We start from the raw sequence: 27,311 nt of genomic DNA, 5'->3' as shown, positions 1-27,311 counted from the left end.
GTGCCCCAAGGGTCGGTCCTGGGGCCGGTTTTGTTTAATATCTTTATTAATGATCTGGAGGATGGTGTGGACTGCACTCTAAGCAAGTTTGCAGATGACACTAAACTAGGAGGCGTGGTAGATACACTAGAGGGTAGGGATCGGATACAGAGGGACCTAGACAAATTAGAGGATTGGGCAGAAAAAAACCTGATGAGGTTCAACAAGGACAAGTGCAGAGTCCTGCACTTAGGACGGAAGAATCCCATGCACTGCTACAGACTAGGGACCGAATGGCTAGGTAGCAGTTCTGCTGAAAAGGACCTAGGGGTCACAGTGGACGAGAAGCTGGATATGAGTCAACAGTGTGCTCTTGTTGCCAAGAAGGCTAACGGCATTTTGGGCTGTATAAGTAGGGGCATTGCCAGCAGATCGAGGAACGTGATCGTTCCCCTTTATTCGACATTGGTGAGGCCTCATCTGGAATACTGTGTCCAGTTTTGGGCCCCACACTACAAGAAGGATGTGGAAAAATTGGAAAGAGTCCAGCGGAGGGCAACAAAAATGATTAGGGGTCTGGAGCACATGACTTATGAGGAGAGGCTGAGAGAACTGGGATTGTTTAGTCTCCAGAAGAGAAGAATGAGGGGGGATTTGATAGCAGCCTTCAACTACCTGAAGGGGAGTTCCAAAGAGGATGGAGCTCGGCTGTTCTCAGCGGTGGCAGAGGACAGAACAAGGAGCAATGGTCTCAAGTTGCGGTGGGGGAGGTCCAGGTTGGATATCAGGAAAAACTATTTCACTAGGAGGGTGGTGAAACACTGGAATGCGTTACCTAGGGAGGTGGTGGAGTCTCCTTCCTTGGAGGTTTTTAAGGCCCGGCTTGACAAAGCCCTGGCTGGGATGATTTAGCTGGGAATTGGTCCTGCTTTGAGCAGGGGGTTGGACTAGATGACCTCTTGAGGTCCCTTCCAACTCTGATATTCTATGATTCTATGATTCTATGATTCTATGAATATGAGTAATTTTACCAGGGGTCCCATATTCAGCATAGGGAAATTTGGTCACCCTACTCAAATTTCCACCCCATCTCTTTTCATCCAGCATCAAAAACCTGAGGAGATCTGTGTGGGCAAGGGGAAAGAAGGAGCTGTCTGGGAGCCAGCATGTCAATGGCCCAGGCCACTGTAGGGCATCAATTCCTTATCCTGTGAGTGGAGTGCTGCTGTCCTTTAGCAGGCTTTGGAGTTTATTAATGAGCCTTCGTGGTCAAATCAGGATAATTGAGCTTGTTGCCTGAGGTCTTACACTGCTTTCATGAGGTAATAGTCTGTCCAAGACAGTGGCCGGTTGTAATTCCTCTGTCTTGATACTAGTCAGAAGATAAGGTTCAGGGTATGACCAGCTGTGTGGGTTGGACCGGATGTTTCAAGTTGGGCACCCAAAGTCACTAGTCACATTTGAAAGTCTTGGCTTTGGTGTATGGGGGCCATTGTAGGGGACTGGGCTGGAGCCATAGTGTTTGGTTCACAATGACAATGTTGAAACTCTGGTACATGAAAGCTGCACAATTTTCTGAGGACAACTTGGATAAGATGGAGCCATGAGCTCAAAGGGGAATTTCGAGAGAGATTTTCAGTTTAGTGACCACTCAGGGCATTTCTGTATTAGGAAAATTTGGACCTTTCATTCTTCTCTGATGCAGCTCCATCAGTGTTAGCAATGGTGGAAGCTGTAATGTGGACAAGGTACAAGAATCTTTTTAAAGGGTCATCAAATACCTATGGTATATTTTTACCTTACACCATCCACAGTTTCTAGCACTGGTGGAGCTGCACTGACTGAGAATTTGATATATGATTTTCACACACACACAGATACCAGTGTAGAGAGAGCTCCAGACAGAACCAGAATTGGAACCCAGGGCTAATTCTTCACTGTCTGCATCATGTATGGTTATTTAGGTGTGTGGAAAAGGCAGGTCAGAATGGTTGTATATTAGGCCTAGTCTTCACTTACCGGCTGGTCCGGAGGCACGCAATCGATGTTCTGTGATCGATTTATCGCGTCTGGTTAAGACGCGATAGATCGATCCCGGAAGTGCCCACAATCGGCGCCGGTACTCCAGCTCTCCGAGAGGAGTACGCAGCGTCGACGGGGGGAGACTTCCGGCCGCGTCTGGACCCCGGTAAGTCCGGACTAAGATACTTCGAATTCAGCTACGTTATTAACGTAGCTGAATTTGCGTACCTTAGTCCGAAGTCCGGACTAAGTGGGGACCAGCCCTTACACACACTTTGCCCAGGAATAAAAAGAAAATGGGAAATTTGGCCACTAGTTTTTAGTTCCACTTCAGGCTAGTGCTCTGGAGACTGGAGGCTGTTTACTAGTGGGCTGGGCTGGATCCTGTAGCTGTTTTGAGGGGTGGTGGTGAGGGAAACTGGAGAACTGGTGTTTGGAGGTGCTGTTACGGCTGAAAGCATGAGCTAATTTTTGCTTCCCGTCTCAGTTTACCACTCCCATCTGTGGATTTATGACTGTTAGGAAGTGGGGAGGGGTCAAGTTGGCTGTAACTGAGTTCTGTGTATAAATTGAAGTGATTGACCCTTTTCTGGCCATTTTCCCAGCTAGCAAACTTTTCGGTGGCTATTACTGCTTTTAGGCCATCTGGATTCATTTAACATTTTGGCTCCTTGTGGGTGATTTTCACCTTAGTGCAGAATAAAAGCTAAAGCCTATATGCACTTAAGCCCTGCATTAAGACTTGAAGCAGGGCTTAAAGGTCTGGTAGACATGAGTGCTGGTAAGATTCTTCTTTTCATTATCTGGCTCCAGTCACCTGATGCAGGGCAGGATTACAAAAGGTCATATGACAAGGAGCTGTATACACTGACTCCAGTGACTACTGTTAGTTGTGGGTGCTTTGCCTTGGGGTGAATTTCTCCTTACTTGTGCATGCATAGTTGTCAGCTGCCCTGGTTTGGCGGGGAAACTTCTGAGAGCTTGTAGTCCTGCCTACGGGTCTGTGTAGCCTTTTAAAAAACTAAACAGCTGTTTTCCTGGCTGCTCAGTAGCTCCCTCCTCTGTCCCCTGCCAACTTCTTCTCTCAGTTTTGGCAGCCAGCTGCCACCTCCAGCCTTGCTAAGGTGAGCCCAGCTCTAGAAGCAGTTGCAGGAGTGTGGGGGGCTTGCTATATTGGGAGAAAGCTATCTGCAGTTTAGAGAGGAAGCCAATAGGGGCCAGAGGAGAGGCCAGTCCTAGGACAGAAAGGGAAGGCAGGAGGGAAGAAAACAACCCAGGAAGGATGAGAAGAGGAAAGTTACAGAAGGGGGAAACGGAAGCCATAGGGGGATAGGACGACAAAGAATGAAAAGAGGAACCCATAAGGGAGTAACAGGCTTTCAAAGACTACTTATTTGGGGCACAATTTTCCAAAGTAGCCTCTGATTTTGGGAACCCCAGTTCTTGGGTGCTCAGGTTGCAACATCATGGGCCAGATTTTTCAGAATGTGCTGAGCATCCACAACTCCAGCTGCTGTCAACAGGAGCTGTGGTGCCCAGTGCCTCGGATAATCAAGTCTGAGGTGTCTCAACCTGAGCGCCCAAAAACAGGCACCCAGAATCAGAGGCCACTTTGGTGAAGTTTGGTCTAAATAAGCAATGTAAAGGTTTTAGACTGGGATTCTGGCAGTTGCCTAAGAGATCTGGATGTCCAGTTCTTGTGACAATTAATGGGAATCAGGTCTCCAAATCCATTCATACTGCAAAAATGTCAATCTTAATGCACATTCAGGAAAAAAATAGTTATTTGTTCTCTCGTAGCTGGAGACCCAGCTTCAAGCCCCTGCTCCACTACAGACTTCCTGTGTGATCTTGAGCAAGTCAGTTAGTCTCTCTGCCTCAGTTCCCTATCTGTGAAATGGGAATAATAGCATCGTCCTGCTTCACCGGCATGTTTTGCAGATAAATACGTTAAAGTTTGTGAGTTGCTCAGATACCACATTTAATGTGGGTCGTGTAAGTAGCTGAGACAGACTGTGGGGAAAAAATCACCCAAAATTCACCAGAAGTGCACATCTAACTGTGTGGCAGGCCCCTAACCTTCCAATTTAGTTTTTGCACATTAGAAATTTTCGTACATGAGTATGTTGCCATATAAAGCAAATTGCTTTTGCGGCTCTTATTTTCCTTCTTCAAGCTTTCCCTTCAATCAACTGGCAGCCTAGAATATGTTTATGAACAAAACAGTTGTGTGAATTCTTAGTATTTTAACAATTCTCTAAGCTAAACACTTGCAACAGCTAGCTGTTGTTCATCTTTGCATTATGTATAAGCTAATTATTTCCCTTTTTAACAACAGTATTAAAAATGAGTTTGGTGTTGGCAAAAGCCACCACATTCACGACCCTGGAGGCTGATCTCCTCTTTTTATCCACAGGAAGCCAGGGCAACAGATTTCAAACTTCTTCATGCTTCTCCCTTCAGTATGTCTCTGATCTAGAGCAACTGGAGTTGTGAAACTATATTTCAGTCTCTACCTTCATTATTTAGGCTGCCTAGGGCCAGTTCTCCTTTTACCTAATGTTCCTCTATGCCACTCTCATAGTGAAGAAGCCTCCTCAAAATACTCCTATGGAAGAGTGCTCCCTCAATGACACAGAGTCCTGCTTCCAGCCTCCAGTGAAGGGGAGCAGTCAGGTGTTAGCTGAGGGTTGGAGCTGGGAGGGAGAGAGAATTACCAGAGCAGTATGCTGGCTATTCTCCCTTTGCCCAAGCCCACAGAGGACCAGGGAAGGTAGAGTTTAAGTTAGAGCAACCTGAATGCTGCTCTAATTGAGGCCAGGGCCAAGTTGCCTCAAAATATGAGGTGTTCAAAGCTAGTTTTGCTCCCTCTCCCCAACCATTCTTGTGTCAAACATAGGAATGGACTGTTGAGACTACCAAATTGTCTCAAGGATGAGTGAGATACCTGTCCACTAGAACTGTACTGAGCTCCATTAGCCAATTCCATACAGACTGTTGAAGTCCTGTCCTGTACTAGTGACTTTTGATCCCTACTGCCCTGGGTCTGATTCAGCCCCACTAGCCTTAGAGGTGAAAGGTTGTGTATCCAGTTACAAACTGCAGGAGCCTGCCCATCCTTCCCAAAAGAATTTAAAAGAAATATCCTGAATGTGTAATGACATGAATGAATAAATCATAATAATGATGATTCAAGTAACCATATGAATGAATAATTCATAATAAGATTTGAAAAATGAATCATAGTAAATTGCTTTTTACCATCACAAAATAAATGTTGATTTTTTTAAAAGGATCTATTCTTTGGTAAACTTTGTCATGTGATGCATAAATTGCCTAATTATGCATGATGTAAACAGAAACCACACCTCCTAGTGCAGCAGACTTGCTGATTTAGCACAGAAAACAAGAGGAGGGAAAAAGAACTAGGCAATGTTAAAATAATGTAATAGCTGATTCTCACCTCCTTTCTGAAAACAGAACCAAGAAGAGCAGCAACCAACTGGTCAAAAGCATTCCAGGCCTTAACAACCAAGAATCTTGGCAGATAACTAGACTGGAAAGGGAGAGAGTTCAGGGAATGCTTTGCTTCTACACTGTATGCTGTTTAGGGATGGCTGGACTGAGGACATGGCTGGAAGCCAACAAAGTCATCAGATGCTACAATGATAAAAGCCTAGATAATAATACTTAGCACTGGTAAAGTACTCTTCATCAAATGATCTAATGGTTCTTTGCAAGGAGTGGAAGGCGCATTAGCCCCCTTTTACAAATGGAGAAACTGAGCCACAGTGAGATTAAATGATAGAAGGAACTAGTAATAGATGTTAGGACCAGAAGGGACGGTTAGTGTTAGATCACCTAGTGTGATCTCCTGTAGGACACAGGACGCAACATTTCACTCGGTTATCCCTCCTGAGCCCAGGTCTCCTGACTCCCCGTAATTTCCATTCACAAAGCCAGTTTCCTAAGGGTAACAAATGTTGTTCTTTTAATATATGTGATCACATCATACATATAAAGTGAGGCTCTGGAGGCTGTTTAAAACCACCCAGAGACTTGCTCAAGGTCAGATAGTCATGGGCAAAGAAGGGAGCACGCTCCAGGTTCTCCTGGAGCCACGTTCCCTGCTCTGAACACTGGATCATGCTGCCTTGTTTTCTATCATTCGCCGGGGCTTAGGTTAACAAAACTGTGTCATTCCGAGTAGGGGGAGCTGCTACCTCCAGAGCAAGCCCCTGAGTTGGAGCATCTGGCTCCAAAGCAGTTCGCGCGGGGGAAGGTCGTGCATCCATCCGTTAGGATTGGAGGGCCGTAGCGAATTACACCTTCCCGCTGGGAGCTTGTAGGGCCGCTGATGGGGAGGGCAGTGCGGGCACCGATCGCCCCCCTCCCCCGAGTTTACTGTGGCTGCATCCTCCGGCTGGGTGGGCGGGGGTATGGGGAGGAAGGCGGAGGCAGGCACCACTCTCCGCTCCACGTCTAGCTGTGTGTGTAGGAAGGAGAGAGGACGGAGCTGGAGGAGCTGCGGTAGCAGCGAGAGGCCGGGGCGAGGGGCAGGCGCCCAGACACCCAGCCGGTGCCCGGCGAGGAGGAGCGGGGCGCAGCCCGCGCTGGAGAGCGAGAGCCAGGCACCGGCAGAGGCTGAGCCGGTGCGCAGAAGGAGCAACAGGCGGAGCGCTGGGCGGAGGGCAGAGGGCAGCCGGACCTCGGCAGAAAGGACAGACTGAGCGGCCCCGAGCCCCGGAGCAGCGCGAGGGACGGACAGACCCAGACCCACCCAGGGGAAGAGAGAAACTGGCAAGCGGGAGCAACAGACACACCCCGGCTCCTGAAGGAGAGGGAAGGACAGCCTGCGAGCCAGCCTCCGGGAGGTGAAACAGGGACAGCCGGACAGACCGCTAGCTCCAGCCCCCAGCGAGGAGGGGCAGACAGACCCAGACCCCAGCGGCGGGAGGGGAGGGACAGACGAACCCAACTAGACTCCAGCAAGGGGAGGGACAGACAGACCCCAGCGGGGGACGGGGGGGGGGGAGCGGAGGGACAGACTGACCCAGACCCCAGCGGTGGGGGAGAGGAGGGACAGACAGACTCAGATCCCAGTCGGGAGAGCGGAGGACAGAGGGACCCAGACCCCAGCAGCAGCGGGGGGAGGGAGAGCGCACCTTGAGCTGGGCAGAGCAGCAGACCCAGGGCTGCCCCGCCACCTCCCCGCCAGGCTTGGCTCCCCTGGCCAGGCGGTGCAGCTGGCATGAGGGCGGAGGAGCCCCTGTCTCTCGCAGGGGCCGGGGGCGGCTGCGGAGAGGCGGAGGCTGCCGGGGAGGACCGGAGCGGGAGCGGCAGCTGCTGCAGCAGCGAGCGCCTGGTGATCAACATCTCCGGGCTGCGCTTCGAGACCCAGCTGCGGACCCTGTCGCTCTTCCCGGACACGCTGCTGGGGGACCCGAGCCGCCGGATGCGCTTCTTCGACCCGCTGCGCAACGAGTACTTCTTCGATCGGAACCGGCCCAGCTTCGATGCCATCCTCTATTACTACCAGTCGGGGGGCCGGCTGCGCCGGCCGGTCCATGTGCCCCTGGACATCTTCATGGAGGAGATCCGCTTCTACCAGCTGGGCGAGGAGGCCATCGAGACCTTCCGGGAGGACGAGGGATTCATCCAGGAGGAGGAGAAGCCCCTGCCTCAACAGCACTTCCAACGCCAGGTGTGGCTCCTTTTCGAGTACCCGGAGAGCTCTGGGCCGGCCCGGGGCATCGCCATCGTCTCGGTGCTGGTGATCCTCATCTCCATAGTCATCTTCTGCCTAGAGACCCTGCCCGAGTTCCGCCAGGAGAGCAAGGGCGCACCGCCGGGCTTTGCGGAGGGCGCGCACCGGGAGGACCAGACGTTCTTGCACGCTGAGCAGCCAAATGGCACCCCGTCTCCGATGCACCTCTCTCCCAGGGCAAACCCCTTCTTCACCGACCCCTTCTTCCTCATCGAGACCCTGTGCATCATCTGGTTCTCCTTCGAGCTGCTGGTGCGCTTCTTCGCCTGCCCCAGCAAGCCCGAGTTCTCCAGGAACATCATGAACATCATCGACATCGTGGCCATCATCCCTTACTTCATCACCCTGGGCACCGAGCTGGCTCAGGAACAGCAGCAAAAACAGCAGCCTAGGACCGCCATTAACAACAACGGGGGCCAGCAGCAAGCCATGTCCCTGGCCATCCTCAGGGTCATCCGCCTGGTCAGGGTCTTCAGGATCTTCAAGCTCTCCAGACACTCCAAGGGGCTGCAGATCCTGGGGAAAACCCTCCAGGCCAGCATGAGAGAGCTCGGTCTCCTCATCTTTTTCCTTTTCATCGGTGTGATCCTTTTCTCTAGCGCTGTGTATTTTGCTGAGACTGATGACCCAGAATCTTTGTTCACCAGTATCCCAGATGCTTTCTGGTGGGCAGTAGTGACCATGACCACTGTGGGCTACGGGGACATGTACCCTATGACAATCGGGGGCAAGATCGTGGGCTCCTTGTGTGCTATCGCTGGCGTGCTGACCATAGCCCTGCCCGTACCTGTCATCGTGTCCAACTTCAACTACTTCTACCACCGAGAAACTGAGCAGGAGGAGCAGTGCCAGTACACCCATGTCACCTGTGGCGAGCAGCAATCTCCTTTCTCGGAGCCTAAAAAGGGGAGCAGTAATCAGTCCCTCAGTAAATCAGAATTTCTGGAGGCAGAAGATTTAGAATCTATGAAATATCCCAACTTCATTCCAGCCAGCAATCAGGGCTACAGAGGGAAGAAAATGCTGACAGAAGTGTGATCAGCTTCTCTAACAGGGTGTGGAACAAGACTGGACTTTTACAGTTCTACTACCCTCGCCCCGTTCTTCTGGATCCCAAATGTATAGCCACAAGCTGCTGCACATTCTCTCTCCCAGTAGCAGCTGCATACGTTTAAGACAAAACACCAGACTGCGAATTGTGATGCTGAAAACAAATTGCTTGTGATCTGGACACTCTTGTCCTTGGTTGCTATGTCTCATTAGCTTGTGCAATTGGACATTCCTTTGCCTTACTCTATAGATCAAGGGGGTCCACTTGTTGTCCCCTTCCCCTTCCATTTTATTTTTGGCGTGGGGCGGAGCTTTATTCCAGTTGTAACTTTGAAGACTAATTTTTCTACTACATCGACAAAAGAAAAGCCCAGGCCACATTTGTTGCTAAAAGATCAGGCAGGGAATAGGTCAAATGGGCTACTAACATCTGTCTCAAGCTGTGCTGGTGAATTCCTGTGCTGGTGCAGTGACCTTGGTTGTGGGATCAGTCATGCCTGCCATGCGGTTGCCTTGGGAGAATGGAAATGTTGGATCCAGTGTTGCATTGTGTTCTGCAGATATAGGGAAAATCAACGAGTGTCCTTCCGCTGACACTTTTCCCTGGGTTTGCACTGCAGTGTGCATGTAAGGGCCTGTTTGTTATTAGATTTTCAGATCTAAAAGCACTTTAATTTTTAACTTGTTGCCATGATAGAAGTCGTGACCAATATTTGCCATCTGTGGCATAGCAGAAACAGTTGTTTTTTTAAATTTATAGTAATTATTTTCTTATTCATTGTGTTTGAACAAATTTCACTTTTGTTTCCATCAGTACCCTAGTGTTAATTAGCATTTATCATAGCAACACCATCTTTGTTCCTATAAGTGTCTTCCTATGCAAGGCACGTTTGGGCTAATTCCTTTGTCTTCTGACATGTACCACATAAGTGTTTTAATGAAATGTACTTTATACTACAAGTATCCAGTTCTGTACTTAGAACCATGGGAGCAGTTGACTTCATTGGGGTGTGCAGTTCTGAATTTAAGGGCTTGTATAGATTAGGGAAATTTGCAATGGTGTATTTACACTGCTGCAGACCCCTGCTGTAGACACACTGCATCAGTGCAAAATGGGGCTTACATTGGTATGACCAACCCACCGGGGTCAATCACACCAGTATAGTTGTGTCATTTAGGGGTATGCATTGCCACCAGTGCAAATTTCTCTAATCTATCTAGATAAACCCTAAAGGCATAACTGGGATCTTTTGAATGAGGAAAAAGACCTAAAGGCCTAATCTTGGAAAGGTGCTGCTGTCTTAACAAGAAATACCCAAAATGTAAGTTTAGATGGAAGGCACACCAAGATGGTTCACATACTCCAGGTTCTTATGAGAGCAACATTTGTCAGCAGTGCAAAAGGCACACTCTGGTCTGAAGCATTATGCTTATCAGTGAGCACATTTTACAACTCAAGGTGCATCTACTGTGTCCAGATCATCTCACTATCTAAAATAACTCTGCCTTTTTTCTGATTTAAAATAATTACTCAACACCCTTCCTTGTTGGAGAGCAAGTGGGGAGGAAGGGGAAATTGATGCTTACAGAATCCACAGATAAGGAAATGTCTTTTAAAATTAAATGTATATTTTGCATGCATGTGTGTGCATTAGAGAGTGAGAGAGAGGCAGCCATTAATGCATTGTGCTATATTATATATGTATTACCTGTTTTACATATTGCATATAACATGTGTAATACATAGAACAGTGTACATAATGTATATACATTTCCTGCATATTATGTGTATTATGTGCTGAAGCCATAAAGCAGGGTCCTAAGGAATAAGAAAAAAGATAAAATAAAGGAGTGTCCTTTATTTAAATGTGTTGCTCCCCCACCAGGTTTTAAGACAAAACCAGCAGGATTGTGAGACAGGAGCAATTAGCACAGATTTGCACCTTTGTGACCCTACTAATTCCCTCCTGTTCTGAGATTTGGTTCCACACCTTGACTGACTTTATCATGGTCTTTCCTCATTTAGGCCCTGATCCTGCACTGAGAACTGCGTGGGCAAACCTCAACACTTGTGCTCACCCTGAGTCCCACTGACTTCAAAGGGGCTCTGTATTGGGTGCAGTGATCTCTCCACAAGTTCTTAGTGGAGGATCAAAGCATTAGACCTTGATCCTTCTCCTACTGAAGTCAGTAGCAAAACTACCATGGATTTCCATGGTGCAAGATCAAGTCCTTAGGCCAGATTGTGAGATGTGATGAGCACACTGCTACCTCGATATAACGCCACCCGATATAACACAAATTCGGATATAACGCAGTAAAGCAGTGCTCCAGGGGGCCGGGGCTGCGCACTACGGTGGATCAAAGCAAGTTCAATATAACGCGGTTTCACCTATAACGCGGTAAGATTTTTTGGCTCCCGAGGACAGCGTTATATCGAGGTAGAGGTGTACTATAAACTCCAATTGAAACTGATGATAGCTGATAGTTCAGCACAAAGCTATTTTGTTTGATTGTATTTCAGGAAGACTGTTTTACATAATGAATTATGATTATGATTTTTTTTCTATGGCAGAGACTGTTTGTGCTCAGACTCTTTGTGGTACCAGCAGGTGTGCAGTAGCTCTGCTGAATGGCCTTCTTTTTGAGAGACACCGCTCGAGGTATCTAGGGCACAGCCTATGCTATGTTTGGGGTTGTTTTTATGTATGTGTATACTAGTTGCTAAAAGTTTCCCTAAACTGAGATATAAAAAACTCAACTTAAACAAAAGTTCAGGAGAAGAGACAAGACATACTGTTATCTGCATCAGAAGCTTAAATTCTTTTGCCCATTTCTTCCCTGGGTAACTGACACCGGCATCACTGATTGGCAGAAACCCTTGTTTTCTAAGACATTTAGATTCACACCAAATTGCTGGCAGGACAATCTCAGTAACCTAACTCCAGCATGAAGGTGTTGTCCAGGTATCCTGGAATTGTGTTTGCTTAAGGGATGCTCTCAACTGAAATGTGGGGGTTTTGTGGCATGTGTAGGTTTGGTGGTCAATAGAAATACCTCTACAAAACAAAGAAACATGCTAGTGAAAGCAGTCTGCTGCAAACAAACAACTCCCTGCAGTGTTTGCCTCCCAAACTTTTCAACACTGAGAAGAACCTGCAGATGAAACTGTCTATGAAAAAAGAGTGAAATTGACTTTATGGATGTCCTTTGCCATAACTGAGAGAAGGACAAAAAGGACACAAAGGTCCAAATATGCAAACTTGGGTGCCTAAAGTTAGGCATCCAAAATCAGTATTTTAAGCACCTTAATGAATGTGGGCTGATTTTTCAGGGTTGTTGAGCATTTGCAATTATTATGGGTGCTCGGCACTTCTCAGCAGAGGGCCACTTTTATTTGGGAATTATGGGTGGGAGTTAAGATAATGCCTAAGTGATTTAGGTGCACACATCCCATTGGCTTTCAATAGGACTTGTGCTCTCACATCACTTAGAGTGGGATTTTTGAAAACACCCAAGTTCTTGACTTTAGGCCTTCATTTGGGATATAAGAGGCTGTTGTTCTGTCTATCTAGCTATTTTCCTTCTGAAGTCAGAGCACATCTTTGTGAAGCATTTGTGGAAAGTAGGAATCTCCAGGGACTTGTTTCCATAACAACCTCCCAGACTGTTTCTCTGTACCTTGTGACTTTGGCTACAAGCAAAAACACTGGCTAAATATTCCAAGTTCCCAGACACAAACATCCCACTATTACAGCTGTCTGGAAAAGGCTCTGGTGTGTGGGGGTGGGGGTGGGGGAGTCCCTGTGCTTACCAAAGAAGTCTGCTACCCACCCAAATACATCAAGCTCAAGACTGATGTGTGTTACAAATATTTGAAGGCAACATTTGAAAGCAGACAATACAGGAAATGGGAAGACACTCAATCTGTAAATCTTTGCAAACAGAGAGGTCAGTAGCCATGGGAAGGGCATCCTGAGGCTGTCAGTCAAATGGCTGGAGGGACAAAGGCCTGTGAATTTGAAATCAATTGGATGCCCCCTGACAGGAACCCTGAAATCTAAAGCCATGAATTAAATAAGAGTAACAAAACTTTCAATTATCTCAGCAGAAAAAGAATCTTGCTGTTGAAGAGACTATTGATTCTTTCCAAGCCCTTTTGCCGAAGAGAATACTGTAGCCCTGGCTATTTCCCTAAGGGATATTTTTGTACGAAATCAAGCCAGAGCAGAGCCCTTTTTGTTGTCTGGGGGAGGGGCGGAAGAATTCTAATGACAATTATTTTTTTGCCTCCTTTTGCCCTGCAGCAGTTTGGAAATGCACAAAGAATTGTTTTATAATGTTCCAAAGACATTGAACTCTTGGGAGCTAATGCACAGACACCCCCCGAGAGGAAAATTTTATTTCTTTCCTATTGAAATGTTACAACTCAGGCTTTTCAAGCATTTTCCCCTGTGTCCTGCTCTTTGTGTTAGTATCTACAGCTGGGGAGAAGACTCACTGCTGCTGTGGTGGTGAAAGTGAATTGACTGGAAGCTTCTGCCAGGCCCATCAGTTTAATGTAGAAAGCTTCCTGTGGCAACAAAGAAGAGCGAGTCAAAGGGAATTCAGTGCAGCAAGAACAAGGGCAGGGGGGAAAGTGTTTCTCCAGTGTGCTGGAGAGAACACAGAGTCCTCCTCAAAAGGAAAGGTGCAGACAGCTACCTCACCTGCTGTTGCAGAAGAACTAGGTAAGGTTTTTCCCTTTCCATCTATGAAATTAACCCCTGATTTCTTTCCAGTTAAAGAGAAGGAACTTCCAATTAAGATTTGAAGCCTGCTGGGAGAATCTTATCCTAGATGAAGAGAGAGAGAAAGATTATAGATTACAAAAATAAATTATGGGGCAGATCCTCAGCTAGTGTAAATTGTCATAACTCCATTAACTTCAGCGCAGCTACACTGATTTGCACCTGAATCTGTCCCTATCTTTTTAATCAAGGGAAAAAATATTCTTTGTTAAAATGTAGGGTTCCCCCTACCCCAAACCTATAATATAGATGCTCTGTTTACATCAGGGAAATAATCTGTGGTTCGCAACAGGTGTCAGCCACAGGTTTCCCACAGGCTCTCTTCTCAGTTACATTTATGTAAATCTGAAGCAATTCCATTGAATTCAGTGGAATCTCCCCAGATTTAAACTGGCATGAATAAGAACAGAATTATTTATACAATGCCAGAAATGTTCCTGACAGTTTACAGCTAAGTTAAAGACTGGAACAGCTTCTGATCTCAGTTACATCAGTATAAATCCAGAGAAACTCTGTTTACACTTTTCAGAGTAGCAGCCGTGTTAGTCTGTATCCGCAAAAAGAAGAACAGGAGTACTTGTGGCACCTTAGAGACTAACAAATTTATTAGAGCATAAGCTTTCGTGGACTACAGCCCACTTCGCATCCGAAGAAGTGGGCTGTAGTCCACGAAAGCTTATGCTCTAATAAATTTGTTAGTCTCTAAGGCCTTGTCTACACTACGAGAGTAGTTCGATTTTACTTGCATCGAATTTTTGTAGTCGATATTGCAAAGTCGAACGTGTGTGTCCACACTAAGGACAGTAATTCGACTTTGTGCGTCCACACTAACGGTGAAAGCGTCGACATTCGAAGCGGTGCACTGTGGTCAGCTATCCCACAGTTCCCGCAGTCCCCTCTGCCCATTGGAATTCTGGGTGTAGCCGGCAATGCCTTCTGGGTAAGAAAATGTGTCGAGGGTGCTTTTGGGTAACTGTCGTCATCCGTCCATCACTCCCGCCCTCCCTCCCTGAAAGCGCCGGCGGGAAATCATTTCGCGCACTTTTCCAGTCATTGACAGCGCGGACGCCACAGAACTGCGAGCATGGAGCACGCTGCGACCATCGCTGCAGTTGTGGCCGCTCTCAACGCCTCACAGCTTATCATACAGGTTTCCCTGAGGCAGATGCAGAAAAGTCAGGCGAGGAGGCTACGGCACCGCGGTGATGTCCTGAAGTCTGAGAGTAGCACGGACCTGTCAGAAAGCAGGGGACCCAGCGCCGAGGACATCGCGGTGGCAATGGGTCATGTTGATGCCGTGGAACGGCGATTCTGGGCACGGGAAACAAGCACTGAGTGGTGGGACCGCATAGTGCTGCAGGTCTGGGATGAATCCCAATGGCTGCGAAACTTTCGCATGCGGAAGGGAACTTTCCTTGAACTTTGTGAGTTGCTGTCCCCTGCCCTGAAGCGCAGTGACACCCGGTTTCGAGCTGCACTGAGTGTACAGAAGCGAGTGGCCATAGCCCTCTGGAAGCTTGCAACGCCAGACAGCTACCGGTCAGTCGCGAACCAGTTTGGGGTGGGCAAATCTACCGTGGGGGTTGTTGTGATGCAAGTAGCCAAGGCAATCGTTGATGTACTGCTGCCAAAGGTAGTGACCCTGGGAAACGTGGAGGCGATCATAGATGGCTTAGCAGCGATGGGATTCCCAAACTGCGGTGGGGCCATAGATGGAACTCACATCCCTATCCTGGCACCGGACCACCAGGCCACCCAGTACATTAACCGAAAGGGCTACTTTTCCATGGTGCTGCAAGCACTGGTGGACCACAGGGGACGTTTTACCAACATCTACGTGGGATGGCCGGGCAAGGTTCATGACGCTCGTGTTTTCAGGAACTCTGGTCTGTTTAGACGGCTGCAACAAGGTATTTACTTCCCGGACCACAAAATAACTGTTGGGGATGTGGAGATGCCTATAGTCATCCTCGGGGACCCAGCCTACCCGCTAATGCCCTGGCTCATGAAGCCCTATACTGGCGCCCTGGACACTGAAAAAGAACTCTTCAACTACCGGCTGAGCAAGTGCAGAATGGTGGTGGAGTGTGCTTTTGGCCGTCTCAAGGGGAGATGGAGAAGCTTACTGACTCGCTGTGATCTCAGCGAAACCAATATCCCCATTGTTATAGCAGCTTGCTGTGTGCTCCACAATCTCTGTGAGAGCAAGGGGGAGACCTTTATGGCAGGGTGGGAGGTTGAGGAAAATAGCCTGGCTGCTGATTACTCACAGCCAGACAGCCGGGCGATTAGAAGAGACCAGCGGGAAGCGCTGTGCATCCGGGAGGCTTTGAAAGCAAAGTTCCTGAGTGAGCAGGGTAACCTGTGACTTTAAAGTTTGTGTACTGAGAAGCTAAACCTGCCCCCGTTTCTTTACCCAGTTAATGTTGACTATCCTATCCAGTTACATACCCCCTTCACCCCCCTTCCAACACACGTTTCGAAATAAAAATAGTTCAACTTTGTTAAAGCACACCGTTTTCTTTAATACTGTTTTCGCGGGAATTTTTAAAAACTGGGACGCAGACTGTGGTGCGGAGCGGGTGTAGTGTAGTGACGCGAATGCAGCTTCTAAACTCAAGGATTGACAGGCTCCGCTGCGGTGGGATGGTTGTTTCAACGGAGCCTGTCACCCCTCCTGATCGGGACTGTGTGTATGGGGGGGTCTATGTGACTTTGTGGCAGGGGGAGGACGGTTACAGATCCCCTGCTTGTGGCTCTGTGATCCTGCCTAAGGACCGCCGCTTAAGATCTGTAACTGCCCTCCCCTGCCACAAAGTAACAGAGCAACCCACCCCCCACCACATAACATGAAAACAACCTCCCAGACTAACCAGGGTAACTAGTCACTGCATCACTGCACTGTGTATGTGCCCTGCTGCTGTGCCTGCCCCCGACTATGTACCCTGCCAAAGGTGACTGTCCTGTACAATTACCAACCCCCTTTCCCATCCTCCTCCAAAAGAACATGATTGAAACAGTAGTTTACAGAAACGTATTTTTTATTATCAACTACACATGGCATTGGGAGGTGAAACTTGGACGGGGGCTTGTGTCAGGCGGGAAGGAAAGAACTTTTCAAATTTTGGGAAATGAGAGCCTTCTGCTACTAGAGCTCTCTGCAGGGGTGGAGTGAGACTTAGCAGGGACTCTGCCGCCTCTCCTTCTTTGCACTTTGGGTGAGGTGGGTATGGGACTTGGTGGCAGGGGAGGGCGGTTAGAGATGGACTGCAGCGGGGCTCTGTCCTCCTGCCTCCGTTCCTGCAGAACATCCACAAGGCGCCGGAGCGTGTCCGTTTGCTCCCTCAGTAGTCCAAGCAGCGTTTGAGTCGCCTGCTGGTCTTCCTGCCGCCACCTCTCCTCCCGATCCATGTTGGCTTGGTGCATTCGGGTCAAGTTCTCCCGCCACTGGGTCTGCTGTGCTGCCTGGGCTTGGGAACAGGCCATAAGCTCAGAGAACATGTCCTCCCGTGTCCTCCTCTTCCTACGCCTAATCCGCGCTAGCCTCTGGGAGTGTGATTCCAGGCTAGGTTGTGAGACAGTCGCAGATGGGGCTGTGGAAATGGGAAAAAGGGAGTGAATTCCTCAGAAAGAAAAATGTAGTTGTGAACAAAGAACATAGTCTTTCTCTGTGAACAAGACCATGCACAGCACCTATCACATGCGCACTCAGCACAAGGTCGAATTTTCGGCCTTCGCATTCAGTGCCTGGGGTCTTGCACAGCACATTTGAGAAGCGGGGGCAGCACAACGGAATTTCTGTTGCAGGCAGACATGGTAAGCCGTACACTTGTGGCAGTTTAAAACTTTTATATTACCACTGGCCTCATTTCACATTTAAAGCTATGTCAGTTCCTGCAGCCAGCAATCCGGCAAGCGGGAACTCTGCCCCTGTCCCACCCCCTCGCGGCTGTCCCCGGGAACGATCCCTTTCGGCTGCCCCTCTCCCGCCTCCACCGCATGGCTACAAACCAGCGGTTACAGTTCTGTCAAGGAACGGGAAAGCAGTCCCAACACGAACATTCCCCTACCTAATTAAAAGCAGGTCACCATGGGCGACATCACCCTGATGAGGATCTCTGAGAGCGACAGACAGAGAATGCTCCGGGAAAGCCTCCAAAGACCAGGGCCGTATGCCGCCCTGCTATGCAGAGCAATGATTCCCGAGTACGTGATAGTCTCGTGGCGCGGCAACGTGTCATACTTCGGAGGACCCAATAAGGCCGCTCTCCCCAGGAACCTCATGCAACGGCTTTCAAATTACCTCCAGGAGAGCTTCTTCGAGATATCCCAGGAGGATTACTGCTCTATCCCCGGACATATAGACCGCATTTTACTGTAGCTGCAGTAGCAGGGAATAAACAGTAGAGCGGCTTGTGCAGGACAATCACTGAAAACCGGACATTGCTAGATTTTTTTTCAAAACTTGCACTGCCCATGACTAAACCGTTAAGCGCATAGGGCACACTAATCATGAACAACCCATTCTTTTAATTGTTAATATTCCTGTTTTGTTAAAAATAAATGTTTAGATGTTTACAACACTTACTGGCTGATCCTTCACCAGATTCTGTGTCCGGGGTAACGGCTGGAGACGCTTCGTAGGGGATCTCTGTAAGGGTGATGAAGAGATCCTGGCTGTCGGGGAAATCAGCGTTGTGAGCGCTGCCGACTGCCTCACCCTCCTCATCTCCTTCCTCATCTTCCCCATCCCCTAACATGTCGGAGGAACCGGCCGTGGACACTATCCCATCCTCAGAGTCCACGGTCACTGGTGGGGTAGTGGTGGCGGCCGCACCGAGGATGGAATGCATTGCCTCGTAGAAACGGGATGTCTGGGGATGGGATCCGGAGCGTCCGTTTGCCTCTTTGGTCTTCTGGTAGCCTTGTCTCAGCTCCTTGATTTTCACGCGGCACTGCGTTGCATCCCGGCTGTATCCTCTCTCTGCCATGTCTTTAGAGATCTTCTCGTAGATCTTTGCATTCCGTCTTTTGGATCGCAGCTCGGAAAGCACGGACTCATCGCCCCACACAGCGATGAGATCCAAGACTTCCCGATCAGTCCATGATGGGGCCCTCTTTCTATTCACAGACTGCACGGCCATCACTGCTGGAGAGCTCTGCATCGTTGCCAGTGCTGCTGTGCTCGCCACGATGTCCAGACAGGAAATGAGATTCAAACTGGCCAGACAGGAAAAGGAATTCCAATTCAAATTTTCCCGGGGCTTTTCCTGTGTGGCTGGTCAGAGCATCCGAGCTCGCACTGCTGTCCAGAGCGTCAACAGAGTGGTGCACTGTGGGATAGCTCCCGGAGCTATTAGCGTCGATTTCCATCCACACCTAGCCTAATTCGACATGGCCATGTTGAATTTGGCGCTACTCCCCTCGTCGGGGAGGAGTACAGAAGTCGAATTAAAGAGACCTCTATGTCGAACTAAATAGCATCGCAGTGTGGACGGGTGCAGGGTTAATTCGATGTAACGGCGCTAACTTCGACATAAACGCCTAGTGTAGACCAGGCCTAAGGTGCCACAAGTACTCCTGTTCTTCTGTTTACACTGTTGTAACTCTGATCAGATTCTGATCTCAGTGTCCTTTCTCCTAAGAGTTTACAGTCTAAGGTCTGTATCTAGGAAACACGTATGTATGTGTTTGACTTTCCACATGTGAGAAATCCCCTGGAAGTTAAAGTTAAGCATGGAAGCAGGTGTTTGCAGGATCATGGCTTAAGGTCCTGATCCTGTGACATAATGAACACCTCCCAGAGGGTGCTGAGTACCCTCATCTACCACCAAAGTCAATGGGAGATGAAGCCATTTCCAGGAGGAGCTCAGTCCTGTGAAGGATTAGGCACAAACATGGGAGAGGTCATGGGGAAGGTATACAATGGCTCCAGCAGTAAGGTCATGCCCTTGCTTTTGTGATCCAGGCATACATCTTGACAGTTATGTAAGGCTTGGCTGTACTATGAATTTTGCTTGTTTGTTTCAGGGGCCCAGGAGCGCCGCCAGCTTTTCTGCCACCCTAGGCGGCAGAAGGTCCCACCCCGAAATGCCGACCCCCACAGAGGCGGCGGAAGGTCCCGCTGCCGAAATACCGCCGCGGTCGCCGCCCCCCAAATTGTAGTGCCTTTGGCGACCGCCTAGGTCGCCTAATGGGTTGCGCTGGCCCTGCAGAGGCCACACTGGGGTTTGTTAGGTGGGCAGAAGGGCCTGGATGTTTTAGGTCAGTCCTTTTTTTCTTTTTTTTTTTTTTATGATTTTGTGAACAAATAAGCAGCATGTTAACTGTGAGTTTAGAATTGCTACGACACTAGCATTTTGCTGGTTCCTGTAGGTTAGAGAGAATGTCCACATGTTCCCTTGTCTGCATAACAGAAGGGGAAGGAATAGATTTAGCCTTTTTTTGTGGTGATTTTTGAGGAGAGATTTGGGCACACATGTTTCCATGAGCAACTTAGCTTACTTAAGCAGCCAGAGGCAATGTGGTTAGAAAACAGGACTGAGGGGGAGGGGAGATCTCTGTTCTAGCCCCAACTGCCACTGAAGTGTAGCATGGCCTTGAGCAAGTCACTTCACCAGTTTTCTCCTGTTTCCTCATCTGTTAAATGGGCATAAGTCCTGTGTGAAGACAGTCAGCTAAAAAGTACTGGAGATACACAAAACACTAATTATTATTACGACCCACATGCATTTCAAGATTCTGATCTCACCCCAATTTTGTACAGGTGTAATCCCACTGACTTAAATGAAATTACTCCTGATTTAACTGGGTATGAGAGGAGAATCAGGCCCAATATCTCTTTAACCTTAGCTGTTATTTCCTGTGCATACACTTATGCAGAGTTCTAAACACAAGTATTTAGAATACAGTTCCTCAGCTGGTGTGAATCAGCAGAGCAGCTATGCTGATTTTCACCAGCTGAGGATCTGGTCCTTAGAGTACAGCTGGGCTAATTCTCGTACACTCTCAGGAGAGAAATGAAATGGCATTTGACAGGAAAATTGCTACATCGGTGTCTCCTCTTGCTGCTTTTCAATGTGTCTGTTGTTCAATTAGCATGATGGCATCCATTTTCAGGAAACAGAGACAGGGCGAGATGCTGCACTTACTTTACACTGATACGGTTTTGGAATGAATGGTGATAGGTGAAATTCTATGGCTTCTATGTGTTAAGCAAGAGGTCCAACTAGATGATCATAATGGTTCCCTCTGGGCTTAAAATCTGTGAATCTATATTCTCTCCCAAACACCCTTCTGTGGCACAGAGAGGATGCAGCCATGACTCCTTCTGCTTTCTGCCCTCCCACCTCCTTAGGGACAGTGTGATCCTGTGAGCGGGTAACAAAGCAATCCCCTAAGCTCAGAGAGCACCCCTCTGCCCACCACTAATGTAGGCTATGTGAACTGCGGGAGGCTCCTTTCTCCTGAACTTACCCCAGCTCTATGTACCCATGTAAGAGCTAGGAGGAATTTAGTCCTTTGTCTGTAAAAGGATATGCTCCTTACAGCTCATTTCTGTTTGATCCTGCAGTAAAGCCATTGCCTTGTGTTTGGGACTGGAGTGGCTTGGCGAGAACTCGTTACATTTTTAAACTTTGCGAATGAGAAACTTTTTGTGAAACTTAAACCAGTCCTTTTCAGGCTGATCACATCAATATACATCCCAATTCAGGGAAGCACTTAAGCACATGCTGAAGTTTAAGCACATGCTTAAGTTCCGTTGGAGTGAACGGGACTTAAGCACATAAATCTAATTGAGTTCAATGGGACTGAAGCACCTGCTTAAAGTTGAGCAGGTGCTTCAGAGTGGTCCTGAATGAGGGCCATAAGCAGCACTTATGGTTCTATAGCACGTATAGGATAGTTCTGCTATAACAATTGTTTAGACAGCTAAGGAATGTGGTTCTTCCAAACATATACTAGGAAAATGGTGTTGAATTTATTTCTGGGCCTGTTTTTGCTCCCATTGACATCAGTGGAAGCAGGAGCAAATGTGGGTGTAATTCTTAATTTTCATTTGTATCGCAGTAGCACGTAGGAGCCCCACACATGGACAAAAATCCCATTGTGCTAGGCACTCTCCAAACACAGAACAAAAAGATGGTTTGAATTTATTGAAACAAAACATTTCAATTGACCCGAAACAATTTTTTAAAATTTCATTTTTGTAAAAAAGTTTGGTTTTTGCACCCCAGTTTGGGGACCATTGCCTCCCCCCCCCCCATCTTGAAATTTTTTACAGACTGGAAAATCAATTTTTCAACTAGCTGTAGTTACAACTGTTGATTGTCCAGGACAACAACCAGGGTAGCCCCTGGATGTCTCCGTCTTCCTCACATATCACCATGGCATTCTAATGGTCTGAGATGGATGAAGTGGTAGGGGAGGTGGCTGTATGCAGATGCTGAAGGACAAATTCTGAGTGGGACTGTAGAGAATTTGTATATTCTGATGCCGTCTCATTCTTGGCCACAGCCCCTGTAAAATCCATACTGAGTAAGAAGGCTGGTTAATTAATCCAGACTGCTTTGCAGTGCAGTGTGCCTTGATGGAATATATAATTCCCATGAATTCTGTAGGTTTGCTGTCTTCACTCAGCATTTTGCTAGTAACGTGTGTTAACAAGAAGGTTTTTCTAAAAAATACAGCCCCAATGATTTCCTGGTTGCTACAGGGGAAAGTGCCGTGTGTCTAGTAGGAAAGGTGGCATTTGTAGTGCCATTCAGTCTCCCACTACTGTTTATCTCCTGTAAGAAGTCTGGTCCAGTGATTAGAGTGCTAGACTGGGCTGTGGGATACCCACGCTCGATTTCTGGTCCGCCACAAACACACTGTGTGACCTTGGGTAAGTCGCTTAGGGCTGATTGCTTAGAAGGAGTTAGGAGCCTAACTTCTGTTGAAATTAATGGAAGTGTCAGTGTAAATCAGGACCCTAACTCCTTTTGAACATTCAACCCTAAGGCTTTGGCTACACTTACCCGCTAGTTCGGCGGCTGGCAATCGAACTTCTGAGTTCGACTTATCGCGTCTAGTCTGGACGCGATAAGTCGAACCCGGAAGTGCTCGCTGTCGACTGCGGTACTCCAGCTCGGCGAGAGGAGTACCGCGGAGTCGACGGGGGAGCCTGCCTGCCGAGTGTGGACCAAGGTAAGTTCGAACTAAGGTACTTCGACTTCAGCTACGTTATTCACATAGCTGAAGTTGCGTACCTTAGTTCGAATTAGGGGGGTAGTGTAGACCAAGCCTAAGTGATTCTGTGCCTCGGTTCCCCATCTGTGCACTGGGGATAACAGCACCGCCCTGCCTCAGCGGGGTGTTCTGAGGATAAATACAATAATGATTGTGAAACACTCAGATGCTATAATAAGGGGGTCCATATGAGTTCCTTAGATAGATATGTCCTTATGCCTGGTTCAGAGCAGGAGGTTCAAAAAGGTCCCAAAGGTATCCACCTACCTGGTTATTGTAGCAGACAAGTAGTAATTCTTCCCTGCATATTGACCATGTTTGGTTAGGGTTGCAGTTAGAAAATGCCCGAGTTGGTGTTGACCATCAGGAAAATGCATCAGTATCCTAAGAGCATGGTCCCCCCTCAGTCTAAGAGACTATATGTGAGTAATAAGAGCAATAAGAAGGATGGTCTTGTAGTTAAGATATTGGACTAGGAGTTCTGGCTTCAGTTTCTGGCTCTAGCTTGGAAAAGTTCCTGAATCTCTGTGCCTCAGTTCCCCATCCTTCCTTTCTCTCATTTGTTGTCTTTTTTTCTATTTAAGTGATAAGTTCTTTGGGTCAGGGACTGTCCCTTACTAATATCTGTACAATCCCAAGTACAAATGGTTGGAGCCTCTAGGTACTACTCTGCTACAAATCATTAATATGTGGGGAGCGAGGGTGAAAATAGAGTGGAGAGGGGCATTTTGGCTGTTAGGATCAGAGCTGTTGTGTAACTAAATGTCCAGCCCAAGTTCTGGTAACTGCTGGCTTTGTGTTGGCTAGGGGCCTGTACCTTAGATGTGCTGAAGTCAATGGGTGTCTGTGTCTCACAGGATCAGCCCCGAGGGATGTAGGCTGCAGCCCACTCTCTTGTGACCTCCGTTCCTTGTGCAAACTCTCCTGTGATTAAGGGCTAGTGAACAAAGCCCAGAGCTGACTTATTACTGGGGTAAATTGAAAGCTGGCATAACATACAATGAAAGTAAGCAAAAGATTGTTGATTTTTTTTCACAGCTTGTCTGGAAGAAGTAAATCAAAATCCATGAAAGGTTTTTCACTCTGGGATAAAGATTTAAAAGTGAGAAGGAATACAACCATACAAGACAGAAGCATAGCTCACCAGTTATTTCTGTCACAGATTTGTATTAGCTCTTCAAGCACTAATGTGACTCAGATGCCTGCATCACACCAGTACTGAGCACTTCAAATCTGGCAGGATTGTTTTCTCATATATTCTTAATGGCATCTTTAAAAAACCTAGTGTCTGATCCTCCGTAATGTTCTGCTGGTGTTCATGCCTTTACACTCTTTTCAGGAGTACAAGCTACAGTACAGACAATTATGGCTCCTTGTACTTTATATTTAGCCACATATTAGTGATTCAGCAACAAATGTACATGAAAGGGATAAGTTGCAATAGATGACAGATTCCTTGCTATGAAAAAATACCAAGATCTATGGGCCTGATTCAGCTAAATCTTTCTTTGGGGGGTGGGGATGGGGAAGGAGGGTGGCATTACACAATTCTGTGCCAGATGTGATGTGTCAAGCATAAGTTCAAAAAGACTTACGCACACAGTTGTCTGGTTTTCGGTATATGGGCCAGATCCTCATCTGGTGTACATCAGCATAGCTCCACTGACACCAGAGGAATTATGCTGCTGTACTCTGGCCAATGGCCATTTGCCCACTGAAGTTCCCATTAGTATTGCTAGTCGGGAATGTTTTGATGAAATGTTTTTTCATTGGAAAATGCTGATTTGTCAAAAACAAAATGTTTTGTAGTAATATACTAGTTAAATGAAATTTTCATCAAGAAATTTTCTCAGGTCCAAGATGGAATTTCTGGTCAAAAAGAGAGAGACCCACCCCAGAATAGTCAGTACCCCAGTGGTTAGGGCACTCTTTCTTGCCCAATCAAAATTTAGTTAGTTATACAAAGTGGAACAGTTCTTATAGGTGAGACTGATTCTATAGCCCAGTTGTTAGGCCTCACCTCACCTCAGACATGGGACACCCAGGTTTAAGTGTGTCAAGCAGCATGGCTGACATCTGTCACATGTTGTTTGTTCTCTCACATTTCTGCAAAAGGAGAAGAGCATGGAGTGGAGTGTCTTGCTTTGGTTGTGAGTGGGTTTTTGTTTTGTTTATATACCCATTGCAATGTGTTTATTGTAAAGAAGGTAAGGGCTACATTTAGCCCCACAATACAATATATACCTGACTCTCAGGCACTCTTTATGGATTAGTTTGTTGATCTTTATAAAGTGCATTGGAAATTTAGAGTGAGGTTTTCAAAAGTCATCAGTCAGTGGTGGCCTAACCCTGATCCCTTGGAAGTCCGTGGTAAAAGTCCTGTTGACTACAGTGCAAGCAGAATTAGGTTAACTCTGAGCACTTCTGAAAATCCCCCTCTTACATGCTAAGTTTTCTTAGCAATTTACACAAAGCAAACAGGAAAGAAGGCCTCTGTGCTTCAACACCATCCACCTCTTAGTGGCCCCACCATCTCATAGTTGGTGTCAGGAGTCAGGGCCTGCAGCAGAGCTAATATCCAGGCAGTCTCCTCACTAAAGCTGGCCTGCAGCAGACTGTCTGATTGGCCATGCCACCTGATTGGCTGCAGGGACCAGCAGGCTGGCTCTTAAGCCATAGGCAGCAGCAGCTCACTGGCTGCTCAGTGCCCCAGCACTGTGTCTGCTCCTGCATTACCTGGTTCCTGCTGCTCCTGCCTTGCACCCAGCTTTGCCTGCAACTGCTACCGTGCTCACTCCAGTTCCTGCCCTCCGTCTTAACTACTGACTCCAGCTTGACCCTCAGCTCTTGTATCTAGCTCCTGACCCTTGATCCTTGGCACCAGATTCCGACTCCTGACTCTGGCTCTGTCCCTGGTCTTTGGTTCCTGATGGCAGCTCTGGCCACTAGGCCTGATGCCTGCTCCAACCAATAGACTAGACCATAAGAACATACATAAGAACGGTGTAGCGGGGTGGTTACCTGCTCCTGCCCTGCGGGGCTTGAAACAGCCCAGGAGAGGGATGTGGCTGGGGTAAGAAGCCTGGGCTGATTGGGGAAAGTAGGCTCAGCTGGCCCCTCTAAGAGGCTGGGAGCCAGGGCCCAGTAAGTCTCCCTCTGCTTGTAGAGGGCGAAGGGCCTGGCTGCAGGGACCTAAGCAAGACACCTAGATTGGGAGCAGGGCTGGGGAAAGGCCAGGGGAGCTGGGAGCTCCGGCCTGGAAAGCCCCAGTTTGCAGGCCTGACTATAGGCTGAATAGGTGCAGGGTTACAACGGAGCAGCCCATGGGTAGGCAGAGGCAGCAGGTCCGAACCCCTTTGCCTGCGATGAATGGCTTATACAGCAGTCTGCCCCAGTGAACGGGGGCTAGATGGAGACTCGGCAGTAGCCAAGACTGAGGCGAAGTGGGGATAGTGGGTGGGAGTTCCCCTGGGAGGAGGAGACCCAGAACTGTGGCGGTACTGCCAGGGGGCAGCACCCAGTTAAAGGGGCACCGGGGACCTGGGAGGGACATGGGGGCCAGCAGTCATGGCAAGACACCAGCCTGAAGAGGGCGCTCCAGAGGGCTGGTGAGCTAATTCCCACGGACGACCAGCAGGAGGAGCTGCCGGGTGAGTCTGCGCCTGCTTACAAATGGCCATACTGGGTCAGATCAAAAGTCCATTCAGCCCAGTATCCTGTCTACCGACAGTGGCCAATGCCAGGTGCCCCAGAGGGAGTGAACCTAACAGGTAATGATCAAGTGCTCTCTCTCCTGCCATCCATCTTCACCCTCTGACAAACAGAGGCTAGGGACACCATTCCTTACCCATCATGGCTAGTAGCCATTAATGCACTTAACCTCCATGAATTTATCTAGTTCTCTTTTAAACCCTGTTATAGTCCTAGCCTTCACAACCTCCTCAGGCAAAGAGTTCCACAGGTTGACTGTGCGCTGTGTGAAGAAGAACTTCCTTTTATTTGTTTTAAACCTGCTGCCCATTAATTTCATTTAGTGGCCCCTAGTTCTTATATTATGGGAACAAGTAAATAACTTTTCCTTATTTATTTTCTCCACACCACTCATGATTTTATATACCTCTATCACATCCCCCCTTAGTCTCCTCTTTTCCAAGCTGAAAAGTCCTAGCCTCTTTAATCTCTCCTCATATGGGACCCGTTCCAAACCCCTAATCATTTTAGTTGCCCTTCTCTGAATCTTTTCTAATGCCAGTTATCTTTTTTGAGATGAGGAGACCACATCTGTATGAAGTATTCAAGATGTGGACGTACCATGGATTTATATAAGGGCAATAAGTTGTTATCCGTTTTATTCTCTATCCCTTTTTTAATGATTCCTAACATCCTGTTTGCTTTTTTGACTGCCGCTGCACACTGCGTGGACGTCTTCAGAGAACTATCCATGATGACTCCAAGATCTCTTTCCTGATTAG

The 27,311-nt window shown here is 47.9% G+C and overlaps 1 protein-coding gene across 2 annotated transcripts in view; it reads left to right on the top strand.

The window, feature by feature from the left end:
• Positions 1-6,300: 6,300 nt before the first annotated feature.
• The window catches only part of LOC101936762 (potassium voltage-gated channel subfamily A member 6), a 44,183-nt gene continuing 23,172 nt past the window's right edge, over positions 6,301-27,311 (top strand). For both annotated transcript variants that reach the window (XM_065570935.1, XM_065570938.1), the window contains exon 1: positions 6,301-13,548. In XM_065570935.1, coding sequence (XP_065427007.1) covers positions 7,253-8,806 — 1,554 coding nt within the window. In that variant the 5' untranslated portion in view covers positions 6,301-7,252 and the 3' untranslated portion in view covers positions 8,807-13,548. The remainder of the gene's footprint in view (positions 13,549-27,311) is intronic.

This window comes from Chrysemys picta, chromosome 1, assembly GCF_011386835.1.
Source record: "Chrysemys picta bellii isolate R12L10 chromosome 1, ASM1138683v2, whole genome shotgun sequence".
In the NCBI taxonomy this organism is placed as follows: Eukaryota; Metazoa; Chordata; order Testudines; family Emydidae; genus Chrysemys; species Chrysemys picta.
Note: the sequence above shows the minus strand (reverse complement) of the source record. Positions and strands in the feature narration are given on the sequence as shown.